This window comes from Ranitomeya variabilis, chromosome 5, assembly GCF_051348905.1.
Source record: "Ranitomeya variabilis isolate aRanVar5 chromosome 5, aRanVar5.hap1, whole genome shotgun sequence".
Classification (NCBI taxonomy): Eukaryota; Metazoa; Chordata; class Amphibia; order Anura; family Dendrobatidae; genus Ranitomeya; species Ranitomeya variabilis.
In genome coordinates this window covers 260,727,980-260,741,805 of record NC_135236.1, presented here as the reverse complement: position 1 = coordinate 260,741,805, position 13,826 = coordinate 260,727,980, and the positions used below count along the sequence as shown (strand labels likewise).

At 39.2% G+C, this 13,826-nt stretch overlaps 1 protein-coding gene across 3 annotated transcripts in view; it reads left to right on the top strand.

The window, feature by feature from the left end:
* VPS13C (vacuolar protein sorting 13 homolog C) overlaps positions 1 to 13,826 on the top strand; it is a 391,739-nt gene that overhangs the window by 169,994 nt on the left and 207,919 nt on the right. For all 3 annotated transcript variants that reach the window (XM_077264165.1, XM_077264166.1, XM_077264167.1), the window contains one exon: positions 8,912 to 9,028. In XM_077264165.1, the coding sequence (XP_077120280.1) occupies positions 8,912 to 9,028 (117 nt within the window). The remainder of the gene's footprint in view (positions 1 to 8,911; positions 9,029 to 13,826) is intronic.

The window sequence follows — 13,826 nt, the reverse complement described above, 5'->3', positions numbered from 1 at the left end:
TTCCTTGGGAGGTCTAGTTTCCAAAATGGGGTCACTTGTGCGGGAGCTCCAATGTTTAGGCACACAGGGGCTCTCCAAACGCGACATGGTGTCCGCTAATGATTGGAGCTAATTTTCCATTCAAAAAGCCAAATGGCGTGCCTTCCCTTCCGAGCCCTGCCGTGCGCCCAAACAGTGGTTTACCCCAACATATGGGGTATCATCGTACTCAGGACAAACTGGACAACAACATTTGGGGTCCAATTTCTCCTATTACCCTTGGGAAAATAAAAAATTCTGGGCTAAAAATAATTTTTGAGGAAAGAAAAATTATTTTTTATTTTCACGGCTCTGCGTTATAAACTTCTGTGAAGCACCTGGGGGTTATAAGTGCTCACTATGCATCTAGATAAGTTCCTTGGGGGGTCTAGTTTCCAAAATGGGGTCACTTGTAGGGGAGCTCCAATGTTTAGGCACACAGGGGCTCTCCAAACGCGACATGGTGTCCGCTAACGATTGGAGCTAATTTTCCATTCAAAAAGTCAAATGGCACGCCTCCCCTTCCGAGCCTTGCCGTGCACCCAAACAGTGGTTTACCCCCACATATGAGGTATTGGCGTACTCAGGAGAAATTGCCCAACAAATTTTAGGATCCATTTTATCCTGTTGCCCATGTGAAAATGAAAGAATTGAGGCTAAAAGAAATTTTGTGTGAAAAAAAAGTACTTTTTCATTTTTGCGGATCAATTTGTGAAGTACCTGGGGGTTTAAAGTGCTCACTATGCCTCTAGATAAGTTCCTTGGGGGGTCTAGTTTCCAAAATGGGGTCACTTGCGGAGGAGCTCCAATGTTTAGGCACACGAGGGCTTTCCAAATGCGACATGGTATCCGCTAACGATGGAGATAATTTTTCATTCAAAAAGTCAAATGGCGCTCCTTCCCTTCCGAGCCTTACCATGTGCCCAAACAGTGGTTTACCCCCACATGTGAGGTATTGGTGTACTCAGGAGAAATTGTCCAACAAATTTTAGGATCCATTTTATCCTGTTGCCCATGTGAAAATGAAAAAATTGAGGCTAAAATAATTTTTTTGTGAAAAAAAAGTACTTTTTCATTTTTACGGAACAATTTGTGAAGCACCTGGGGGTTTAAAGTGCTCACTATGCTTCTAGATAAGTTCCTTGGGGGGTCTAGTTTCCAAAATGGGGTCACTTGTGGGGGAGCTCCAATGTTTAGGCACACGGGGGCTCTCCAAACGCGACATGGTGTCCGCTAAAGATTGGAGCCAATTTTTCATTCAAAAAGTCAAATGGCGCTCCTTCCCTTCCGAGTCCTGCCGTGCGCCCAAACAGTGGTTTACCCTCAAATATGAGGTATCAGCGTACTCAGGACAAATTGTACAACAACGTCCATGGTCCAGTTTCTCCTTTTACCCTTGGAAAAATAAAAAAATTGTTGCTAAAAGATCATTTTTGTGACTAAAAAGTTAAATGTTCATTTTTTACTTCCATGTTGCTTCTGCTGCTGTGAAACACCTGAAGGGTTAATAAACTTCTTGAATGTGGTTTTGAGCACCTTGAGGGGTGCAGTTTTTAGAATGGTGTCACTTTTGGGTATTTTCAGCCATATAGAACCCTCAAACTGACTTCAAATGTGAGGTGGTCCCTAAAAAAAATGGTTTTGTAAATTTTGTTGTAAAAATGAGAAATCACTGGTCAAATTTTAACCCTTATAACTTCCTAGCAAAAAAAAAATTTGTTTCCAAAATTGTGCTGATGTGAAGTAGACATGTGGGAAATGTTATTTATTAACTATTTTGTGTCACATAACTCTCTGGTTTAACAGAATAAAAATTCAAAATGTGAAAATTGCGAAATTTTCAAAATTTTCGCCAAATTTCCCTTTTTTTCACAAATAAACTCAGAAATTATCGACCTAAATTTACCACTAACATGAAGCCCAATATGTCACGAAAAAACAATCTCAGAATCGCTAGGATCCGTTGAAGCGTTCCGGAGTTATTACCTCATAAAGGGACACTGGTCAGAATTGCAAAATACGGCAAGGTCATTAAGGCCAAAATAGGCTGGGTCATGAAGGGGTTAACACATCCGAAACGTTGCCACGCCGTTCAGGCATTAAAGTCCACTTTTTTTCAATTATTTTGTGCTGCTTTTCCTTTTTTTGAGTTTATTACTTTTTGACCATCGGATTGCTGGTCGGAAGAGCTCTACATGCCTTGTAAGGTAGTAAATTTGATGCTGTTCCAATTTTTTCACTATATATATATATATATATATAATATCCATAAAAGTGCACAAGTTTGGTGTCGCCACATAATGATCCGACCTACACTCACTGGCCACTTTATTAGGTACACCTGTCCAACTTCTTGTTACACTTAATTTCTAATCAGCCAATCACATGGCGGCAACTCAGTGCATTTAGGCATGTAGACATGGTCAAGACAATCTCCTGCAGTTCAAACCGAGCATCAGTATGGGGAAGAAAGGTGATTTGAGTGCCTTTGAACGTGGCATGGTTGTTGGTGCCAGAAGGGCTGGTCTGAGTATTTCAGAAACTGCTGATCTACTGGGATTTTCACGCACAACCATCTCTAGGGTTTACAGAGAATGGTCCGAAAAAGAAAAAAAATCCAGTGAGCGGCAGTTCTGTGGGCGGAAATGCCTTGTTGATGCCAGAGGTCAGAGGAGAATGGGCAGACTGGTTCGAGCTGATAGAAAGGCAACAGTGACTCAAATCGCCACCCGTTACAACCAAGGTAGGCCTAAGAGCATCTCTGAACGCACAGTGCGTCGAACTTTGAGGCAGATGGGCTACAGCAGCAGAAGACCACACCGGGTACCACTCCTTTCAGCTAAGAACAGGAAACTGAGGCTACAATTTGCACAAGCTCATCGAAATTGGACAGTAGAAGATTGGAAAAACGTTGCTTGGTCTGATGAGTCTCGATTTCTGCTGCGACATTCGGATGGTAGGGTCAGAATTTGGCGTAAACAACATGAAATCTTTGGGATGTGGTGGAACGGGAGATTCGCATCAGGGATGTGCAGCCGACAAATCTGCGGCAACTGTGTGATGCCATCATGTCAATATGGACCAAAATCTCTGAGGAATGCTTCCAGCACCTTGTTGAATCTATGCCACGAAGAATTGAGGCAGTTCTGAAGGCAAAAGGGGGTCCAACCCGTTACTAGCATGGTGTACCTAATAAAGTGGCCAGTGAGTGTATAGTCATTTAAAAAAGAAAATTAAAAAAAGAGGAAAAACGCAATGCTTTATTATCGTACTGCTGAACAAAAAGTGGAATAAAATGCAATAAAAGACAAATGTAAATAAAAATGGCAATGCTGAAAACGTCATCTTGCCCCCCAAAAACGAGCTGCCATACAGCTCAATTAGCCGTAAAGTTAAACCGTTATAGCTCTCAGAATAAAGCGATGCAAAAATATTATTTTTATATAAAATAGATTTTGCGTAAAGTGTCAAAGCATAAAAAAATATTAATGTGGTATTTCTATAATTGTACTGACCCGTGGAATAAAGCTGCCTTATCAATTTTACCACATGTAGAACGGCATAAAAAAAAATTCCTGAATTGCTGGTTTTTGTTCAATCTGCCTCCTAAAAATCAGAATAGAGAGATAATAAAAAATGTCAAGTGCCCAAAAATGGTACCAATAAAATTGAGAACACGTCAAAAAACAAGCCCTCACATGACTGTCGGCAGAGATATGGAAATATTATAGCTCTCAAAATAAGGTGATGCAAAAACTATAAAAATCATTTTTTAGTGTGTGAGCGGCCAAGCAGAAAAAACTATATAAATCTGGTATTGCTGTAATTGCACCGACCTGAAGAAAAAAGTCGTCTAATCACTCTATATCGCACAAGGAACAGTGTAAAAAATATCACTAATTTTTCACCTGCTATTGATTTATTCATTCTGCCTCCTGTTCTGTGTTTTTACACTGGGGTTTCCCTGTAAATCTTTGAAATACGTGAAACAGATGGAATTCCCGGCGGAAGATTCTCTATAAAGAGGCAGATGGAGGCACTGTGGATGCCGTCTGGCTGCCTATGATCTGGCGCTGTCTGTCTTTTTAGGTGTACATAAAAGCGTGGTTCGCCACAGTTTTGTGCACTTTTGTAAAGTGCCGAACAGAGGCCAGACAGAGTTCACAATAATTCTGCTGCCTCATCATAGTAAATGGATTCCGCAAGGATTTCATCTAAATCACGTCACTTGGAAATGTAGTGCTCAGCGTTGGATAAATGTGATCCAAAATGTTATGTAAAATGTTCCCCCAAAAAAGCTTCAACTCAATCCACAAAAAAAGCAAGTCCCCACTCAGGTCTGTCATCTGTAAATGGAAATATAGAGGGCTTCCACATTACTGGTAGCACAAAGGCTCTGGAAAAGTGAAATGGCTCCTATCCACCAAAAGAAATTCAGCAAATTCTGCGCTCCCAAATCCAAATGTCCCTTTCCCTTCTAAGCCACAGTGTGCCTAAACCACATTTAACGTCCACATGTGTGGCATTTCTGTAGTGATGACAGCCCACCTAATTTATGGATGCATGTCTCCAGAAGCATGAGCTAGTCACTACTGGGGCCTACAATGTTTGGGCACTACAATGGCAGTTTGCTAGAAGCTTGCTGAGTGAAAATTACAAACACCAATGGAGTCAAAATCGTCACTACACCTGTAGATAAATTCCAAAGGGGTCTAATTTCCAAAATGGGGTCAACTGAGGGGGATTTTGCTTTTCTAGCACTTAGGGGCTCTGTATATGGAGTCCGCAAACTAATCTAGGAAAATCAGCGCTCCAGAAGGCAAATGGCGCTCCGTCCATCCCGAGTCTCTCCGAATGGCTAAATATTACTGTACAGTCACGTATTGGGTGTACGTCTGCATTCAGCAGAAATTGTGGGATAAATTTTGGTGCCATTTTTGTCTATTTTCCTTTGTACAAATGTAAAATCTGGAGTGAAAACTAAATTTTAGTGGTAAAAATGTAATTTTTTTTCTTCACTGCTCAATAGTATAATATTCTGTGGCACACTTGTGGTGTCAATATGATCACTGTACCTCTAGATGAATTCACTGAAAAGTGTAGTTTGAAAAATCAGGTCACTTATGGGGGGTTATGCTGTTATAGCACCTCAGGGGCTCTGCCAAACCAGTCCAGCAAAATCTGAATTTCAATATGGCATTTCTTCCCTTAAAGGTAAAAAAAAATTTATGAAGAAAAAATAAGAAAAAGTAAAATGTTATTTTTTCCTTCCATATTCCATTAATTCCTGGGAAGCAAACACTGTATATTCGGATCCCCCATTCACTTGGTTCAGGTTCGCTGCTCAGTGACCTGCTCTGTGTAAAAAAAAAAAAACAAAACAAAAAAAAAAACAATGTGGGCATGAAGTTTCTGACATATCACAGGCTTTGCCCAGTGTGAACATAGCCTTACTCTGCACTCATTACCTGTATTAATTGCACCTGTTTGAACTCATTACCTGTATAAAAGGCACCTGTCTACACACTCAATTAATCACATGCCAACCTTTCCACCATGGCCAAGACTAAAGAGATGCCTAGGGACACCAAGGACAAAATTGTAGACCTGCACAAGGTTGGGATGGGCTACTGGATAATAGACAAGCAGCTTGGTGAGAGGGCAACAGCTGTTATTAGAAAATGGAAGAGGCACAAGATGATTCAATCTTCCTCGGTCTAGGGTCCCATGCAAGATCTTGTTTCGTGGGGTAAAGGTGATTCTGAGAAAGGTCAGAAAACAGCGCAGAAGTACACTGGAGGACCTGGTCAATGTCCTGAAGAGAGCGGGAGCCACAATCTGAAACATTACTGTTATTAAGACACTACACCGTCATGGATTAAAATCCTGCAGGGCACGCAAGGTCCCCCTGCTCACGCCAGCACATGTCCAGGCCTGTTTGAATTTGCCAGTGACCATCAGGATGAACCAGAGAAGCCATGGGAGAAGGTCATGTGGTAAAATGAGACCAAAATCAAACTTTTTGGTATCAACTACACTCACTGTGTTTTGAGGAAGTAGGTTGAGTACAACTACAAGAACAGTATCCCAACCGTGAAGCATAGTGGGGGAAACATCGTACTTTTGAGGTGTTTTTCTGAAAAGGCGACACTGCACTGTATTAAAGGTAGGATGGATGGGGTCATGTATTGTGAGATTCTGTCCAACAACCTCCTTTCCTCAGTAAGAGTATTAAAGATGGGTCACGGCTGGGTCTTCCAGCGTGACAATGACCTGAAATACACAGCCAGGGCAACTAAGGAGTGGCTCAGTAAGAAACATTTCAGGGTCCTGAAGTGGCCTAGCCAGTCTCCAAACCAGACCTGAACCCGATAGAATATCTTTGGATGGAGCTGAAACTCAATGTTGCCCTGCGACACACCTGAAATCTGAAATATCTGGATAAGATCTGTATGGAGGAGTGGGCCAAAATCCCTGCTGCAGTGTCTGCAAACTTGGTAAAAACTACAGGAAACGTCTGACCTCTGTAATTGCAAACAAAGGTTTCTGTACCAAATATTAAGTTCTGTTTTTCTATTGTATCAAATAAATACTTATTTCATACAATAAAATGCAAATTAATTATGTAAAAATCATACAATGTGATTCTGTTTTTTTTAATTTCTGACTGATTCTGCCTCTGACAGTTGTAGTGTACCTACGATAAAAATTACAGAAAACTTACAAAATCGACAGTGTATCAAATACTTATTCTCCCCTCTGTAGGAGCAGAAACACACACACACACACACACACACACACACACACGCACACTCTGTATTTTTTAGATTGAGAGACACTTTATTCTATGGTGCAGCACCGAAGAACATTGAAAAAATATATTTTCCTACTAATTAAAACTTCTGTGGCTGTGCAAATATGTGGAGGGATTAATAGCACTAATTTTAATGCACTAAAGTAGAATTGAGAGGTAATAGATCTATTGTTAGTGTTTCTCTGCAGAATACGGTATATATTATACACAGCGCAGACATTATATACTCTCTCTGCACTTTTTAAAAAAATGTATAATCGCTCACCATCTGCCCCATTCAAAATACAACAATTACAAAAAATTAAAAATACACATATTTGGTGTTGCCACGTTCAGAATCGCTTGATCTACCAATATATAAAAAAAATCAGATCGGTGAACGGCATAGCGAGAAAAAAAGGAAAAAAAACAGAATTAGGTTTTTTTGTTCATCGCAATGTTGCATTAAAATGCAATAACGGGCGATCAAATCATCTTATCTACACAAAAATGGTATTCATAAAAGTGTTGGCTCGGTGCACAAGAAATAAACCCCCACCCAGCCCCAGATCACGAAAAATGGAGACGCTATGGTTCTCGAAAAATTACCTAATTTTTTTTAATTATTTTTTTTTAACAAACTTTAGATTTTTTTTTATCACCACTTAAATAAAAAAGAACCTAGACATGTTCGATACCTGCAAACTCGTAATGACCTGGAGAATCATAATGGCAGGTCAGTTTTAGTATTTGGTGAACATGGTAAAAAAAACAACTCCCAAAAACAATTGTGGAATTGCATTTTTTTTTTATGGCAATTTCATCGTATTTGAATTTTTTTTTCTCCTTTTCCAGTACACTATAAGATAAAACAAACTGTGTTGTTCAAAAGTACAACTTGTCCGGCAAAAAACAAGCCCTCCATGGCTCTACAGACGGAAAAATATGTGCATGCTGATAAAGTTTAGTGCATAAAAAAATGATTTGATTCAACTTAATCAGGTTTTCGCACCAAAAACGCAGTGAAACTGAATACTGGTACCTGTTGTTTTGCTTTTTTTGCACTAATCATTTCTTTCAGCGGGTGAGAAAGGGTATGTGCACACGTTCAGGATTGCATCAGGATTTGGTCAGGATTTTTCATCAGTATTTGTAAGCCAAAACCAGGAGTGGAACAATTAGAGGAAAAGTATAATAGAAACATATGCTCCACTTCTGCATTTATCACCCACTCCTGGTTTTGGCTTACAAATACTGATGAAAAATCCTGACCAAATCCTGATGCAATCCTGAAAGTGGACACATACCCCAACGCTGCTAAAACACTGAAAAAAGTGACATGCTGCATTTTGCAGAAACGCAGCTCTTTGACAAGGAAACAAAGATCTGTGCATGAGATTTCTGAAAACTCGTAGACTTTGCTGGTACTGTGAAACGCAGCTGAAAATTTGCATAAAAACAGCAACATGTGAACATAGCCTAAAGGTCCTTCACCTCCTCTGGCCGGGCAGCCAGCAGTGATGTGCAGGTCATGTTGGCTTCTCCCCCTGCATGGATCAGACTTCTCAGGCTGTTTGCTGGAATGGAGCGCAGCTTTCTCAGTGATCAGGATGAGGTGTCAGCGTTCTGCTTGATTAGAGGAAGCTGCCTCCAAACTGTTTTTTTTTTTTTTGCAATAATTTTTCTCTCCAGAAAAAGTCCAGAAAATATGTCAAATATTAGAGGTTCTCCTTCTGCACTTGTTAATTCAAGCTTCCTCATAGACTGCACAGCTTCCCTGTCCCCAAAATTTCTGCTAAAGGAGCAAGCTTGTGATCTCACAAGTCCATCAGCATCTTCCAGTGGATGAGTGAGAAACCCTGAATGCTGGGTTCATTAGTTTTCAGCTTCATCATATGTTCTAGAATCTAGATAATCAATGTGAGAAGTCGGTTTTATGCGTTTTAGTCTTTCAGATTAATATTTTAAATTCCTAATGTATTTTGCTGGGCAAATAAAAAAATGAATCTTCTTCTTAATAAGTGCATGGAAAAATGCTTGACGCAGGTTATTAGAAATAAATTATGTTTTTCATATGATTATTTTATTTTTTTCCTCAAGCAACAAAAGCCTCCAAAGACAAGGACTTCATCGCCTTCAAACTGTTTGCTAAGCTGGATTCTTTCAGTGTGAATATGTGGGACGAGAACCGACATATTGCTGAAATCAAAATTTTAGGTATGTTGGCAATCCTTGTATGAGCAGCATAGTAGCAGCTTGGGAAAAAAAAGATTCTCTGAGAAGAAAGTATACATTTCTTTTCTTACAATATGTTATATGTAGAAACACCAGCAGTACACCTATAGGTAAATATACTAAACTCAACTTAATCATAAAAAAATATAGAGAATCCAGAGTTTTTTACGTATAAAAAGTATATATTTTTTATTTCATATAATTTAATAAGTTTTTTCCATTATAACAAGTATAAAGACAATCTGTCAATATGGACAACAAGATGATCCAAATCAGGTGAAAAAACGCTGTAAATAACGCTATAACCCAGGACTGACTATGTGCTGAATTTCTAATTATCGTTATTGGCTGCCCAATATAATGCACATGAATACAATTATAAATGTGAATGTCAACAACCACTTTATATAATTATTTATTGCGCAATTGCGCTTCTGTAAATCACATAAAACTATGGGTGTCACATTAAACTTCCAATGAGCATGTATAAAGTAATCCTAAATGGGCTCAGATGAAAAATAAAGATGCTGACTCCTAATATAAATGAATATAGGTAGCGCTGTTGCGCAAATACAACGAGCTCATAGGTGTCACACCATATTAGAAAAAAGACTGCACATAAAACATGTTACAAATTGTAAAGGTTATTTACCCATGTTGAATAGATGTCAGTCCTAGGAGCGTTTGCTATCCCGACGCGCGTTTCGCGAGAAAAGACTCTCGCTTCCTCAAGGAGACGCCCCCTTGAGGAAGCGAGAGTCTTTTCTCGCGAAATGCGCGTCGGGATAGCAAACGCTCCTAGGACTGACATCTATTCAACATGGGTAAATAACCTTTACAATTTGTAACATGTTTTATGTGCAGTCTTTTTTCTAATATGGTGTGACACCTATGAGCTCGTTGTATTTGCGCAACAGCGCTACCTATATTCATTTATATTAGGAGTCAGCATCTTTATTTTTCATCTGAGCCCATTTAGGATTACTTTATACAGGTCCTTCTCAAAAAATTAGCATATAGTGTTAAATTTCATTATTTACCATAATGTAATGATTACAATTAAACTTTCATATATTATAGATTCATTATCCACCAACTGAAATTTGTCAGGTCTTTTATTGTTTTAATACTGATGATTTTGGCATACAACTCCTGATAACCCAAAAAACCTGTCTCAATAAATTAGCATATCAAGAAAAGGTTCTCTAAACGACCTATTACCCTAATCTTCTGAATCAACTAATTAACTCTAAACACATGCAAAAGATACCTGAGGCTTTTAAAAACTCCCTGCCTGGTTCATTACTCAAAACCCCCATCATGGGTAAGACTAGCGACCTGACAGATGTCAAGAAGGCCATCATTGACACCCTCAAGCAAGAGGGTAAGACCCAGAAAGAAATTTCTCAACAAATAGGCTGTTCCCAGAGTGCTGTATCAAGGCACCTCAATGGTAAGTCTGTTGGAAGGAAAAAATGTGGCAGAAAACGCTGTACAACGAGAAGAGGTGACCGGACCCTGAGGAAGATTGTGGAGAAGGACCGATTCCAGACCTTAGGGAACCTGAGGAAGCAGTGGACTGAGTCTGGTGTGGAAACATCCAGAGCCACCGTGCACAGGTGTGTGCAGGAAATGGGCTACAGGTGCCGCATTCCCCAGGTAAAGCCACTTTTGAACCATAAACAGCGGCAGAAGCGCCTGACCTGGGCTACAGAGAAGCAGCACTGGACTGTTGCTAAGTGGTCCCAAGTACTTTTTTCTGATGAAAGCAAATTTTGCATGTCATTCGGAAATCAAGGTGCCAGAGTCTGGAGGAAGACTGGGGAGAAGGAAATGCCAAAATGCCTGAAGTCCAGTGTCAAGTACCCACAGTCAGTGATGGTGTGGGGTGCCATGTCAGCTGCTTGTGTTGGTCCACTGTGTTTCATCAAGGGCAGGGTCAATGCAGCTAGCTATCAGGAGATTTTGGAGCACTTCATGCTTCCATCGGCTGAAATGCTTTATGGAGATGAAGATTTCATTTTTCAGCACGACCTGGCACCTGCTCACAGTGCCAAAACCACTGGTAAATGGTTTACTGACCATGGTATTACTGTGCTCAATTGGCCTGCCAACTCTCCTGACCTGAACTCCATAGAGAATCTGTGGGATATTGTGAAGAGAAAGTTGAGAGACACAAGACCCAACACTCTGGATGAGCTTAAGGCCGCTATTGAAGCATCCTGGGCCTCCATAACATCTCAGCAGTGTCACAGGCTGATTGCCTCCATGCCACGCCGCATTGAAGCAGTCATTTCTGCCAAAGGATTCCCGACCAAGTATTGAGTGCATAACTGAACATTATTATTTGTTGTTTTTTGGTTTGTTATTAAAAAACACTTTTATTTGATTGGACGGGTGAAATATGCTAATTTATTGAGACAGGTTTTTTGGTTTATCAGGAGTTGTATGCCAAAATCATCAGGATTAAAACAATAAAAGACCTGACAAATTTCAGTTGGTGGATAATGAATCTATAATATATGAAAGTTTAATTGTAATCATTACTTTATGGTAAATAATGAAATTTAACACTATATGCTAATTTTTTGAGAAGGACCTGTACATGCTCATTGGAAGTTTAATGTGACACCCATAGTTTTATGTGATTTACAGAAGCGCAATTGCGCAATAAATAATTATATAAAGTGGTTGTTGACATTCACATTTATAATTGTATTCATGTGCATTATATTGGGCAGCCAATAACGATAATTAGAAATTCAGCACATAGTCAGTCCTGGGTTATAGCGTTATTTACAGCGTTTTTTCACCTGATTTGGATCATCTTGTTGTCCATATTGACAGATTGTCTTTATACTTGTTATAATGGAAAAAACTTATTAAATTATATGAAATAAAAAATATATACTTTTTATACGTAAAAAACTCTGGATTCTCTATATTTTTTATGAATATGTTATATGTATAGCTTTCAGATAAAACGTTATAAATCTCTTTTCATTTTCTCCATGCTTCCTTATTTCTTTGTTTTGTTTTCTATTTTTTGACCTATGAATGTATTGTAAATTAAAAAAAAAAAAAGTTCACATTGACACTAATAGCCAAAAATTATACTGTGGGGAGAAATCGGCTTAACGCCCAGTGGGTCTTGGGTAGTGTTCATCAAGACATGTATCCTCAAGGTAGGGAGTGGAGCATGATGTCCGTGAACTCTGGGTCAGGTCCCAGGTAAGATCCAGCACCCCAATGAAACATTGAAACATAGAATTAAAAGTTATCTAGTTAAAACATTCACAAGTTATGCATATACTGATTTTAAAGAGATATTAAAACCCAAGGCACGTTACAGAACATGTCTTTTCCCTACCTTATATCTATGGATGTCTTTAACGAGCTGGAATTAAATATTATATTTTAATACTTCTTTGATTCTGTCACATTTATTTTGATGTTTCGGACTGACACTGTCATGAATCCCACAGATGGGTGGTTAAAGGAAATCAGTCAGCAGGTTTTTACAATGTAATCTGACAGCCACATGATGTAGGGACAGAGACCCTGATTCCAGTGATGTGTCACTTAGTTTACTGGGTGTTGCAGGTATGATAAAATCACTGTTTTCTCAGATCTGGGTGAGATAAGAATGTTAATCATGTGTAACCCCACCCACACCATTAATTGGCAGCTTTTTGTGTGCGTAAACTGAGAGCTGCTAATAGTGGTGCAGGCATTGTTGGACTAGGAGGTTACTGGAGTTTTGTCCTGTAATGATCTTCTGCAGATAAAACACTTATTGTAATGAAACAGCAAAACACAGTCTTGTAAGTGACACATCATTGGAATCAAACTCTCTGCCCCTACATGATGGTACTCTCAAATTACATAACAGAAACCTGCTGACAGGTTCCCTTTAATGTCTGTGCACAGGGCTGTTCATTTGTCTAATTTGCACATCTTGTGCTGAAGAGCACTGTAAGGGTATGTGCACACGTTGCAGATTTGCCTGCTGATTTTCCAGCACTAAATCCGCAGCTCTTGGCTGAAAACGCAGGTGCGTTTTTTTGCGTGGTTTTTGTATGCGTTTTTGAAAGCTAAATAAAGATGTATTAATTGAACAAAAAAAGATTTGTGATGTCATGTCTTGTCCAACCTCCTCTTTTACATTTGTCCAACCCACACTCCATTACACACATAGATAGATAGATAGATAGATAGATAGATAGATAGATAGATAGATAGATAGATAGATAGATATGAGATACATAGATAGATATAGGATAAATAGATAGATAGATAGATAGATAGATAGATAGATATATCTATGGATAGATATAGATAGATATATGGATAGTTAGGCTACTTTCACACATCAGTTTTTTTTCCATCAGGCAGGATCCGGCAAATTTTTGAAAAACGGATCCGTTGCAAATAGTGGTAAACTGATCCGTTCTCTCGCTCTCAAAAAAATGGAACAGGTGCATGATTTCAATGGAAACATGCATGAAAAACCGGATTCGGAGGCCGGATTCATCATTTCACATCTCGGTTTCATACGTTTTTCGCCAGACAGAAAAACCGTTGTTCTGTATGTTTTCTCCGTCCGCCGGAAACAGCTTTTCTGACGGATCCAGGAAAAAACGGATGAAACGTGTGGCTATCAGGCGCAATCTGGCGCTAATACAACTATGAGAAAAAAAAACGGATCCATTGTTTTCAAAACTCGACAAAAACCAGATGTGTGAAAGTAGCCAGATATATGGATAGATATATCTATGTA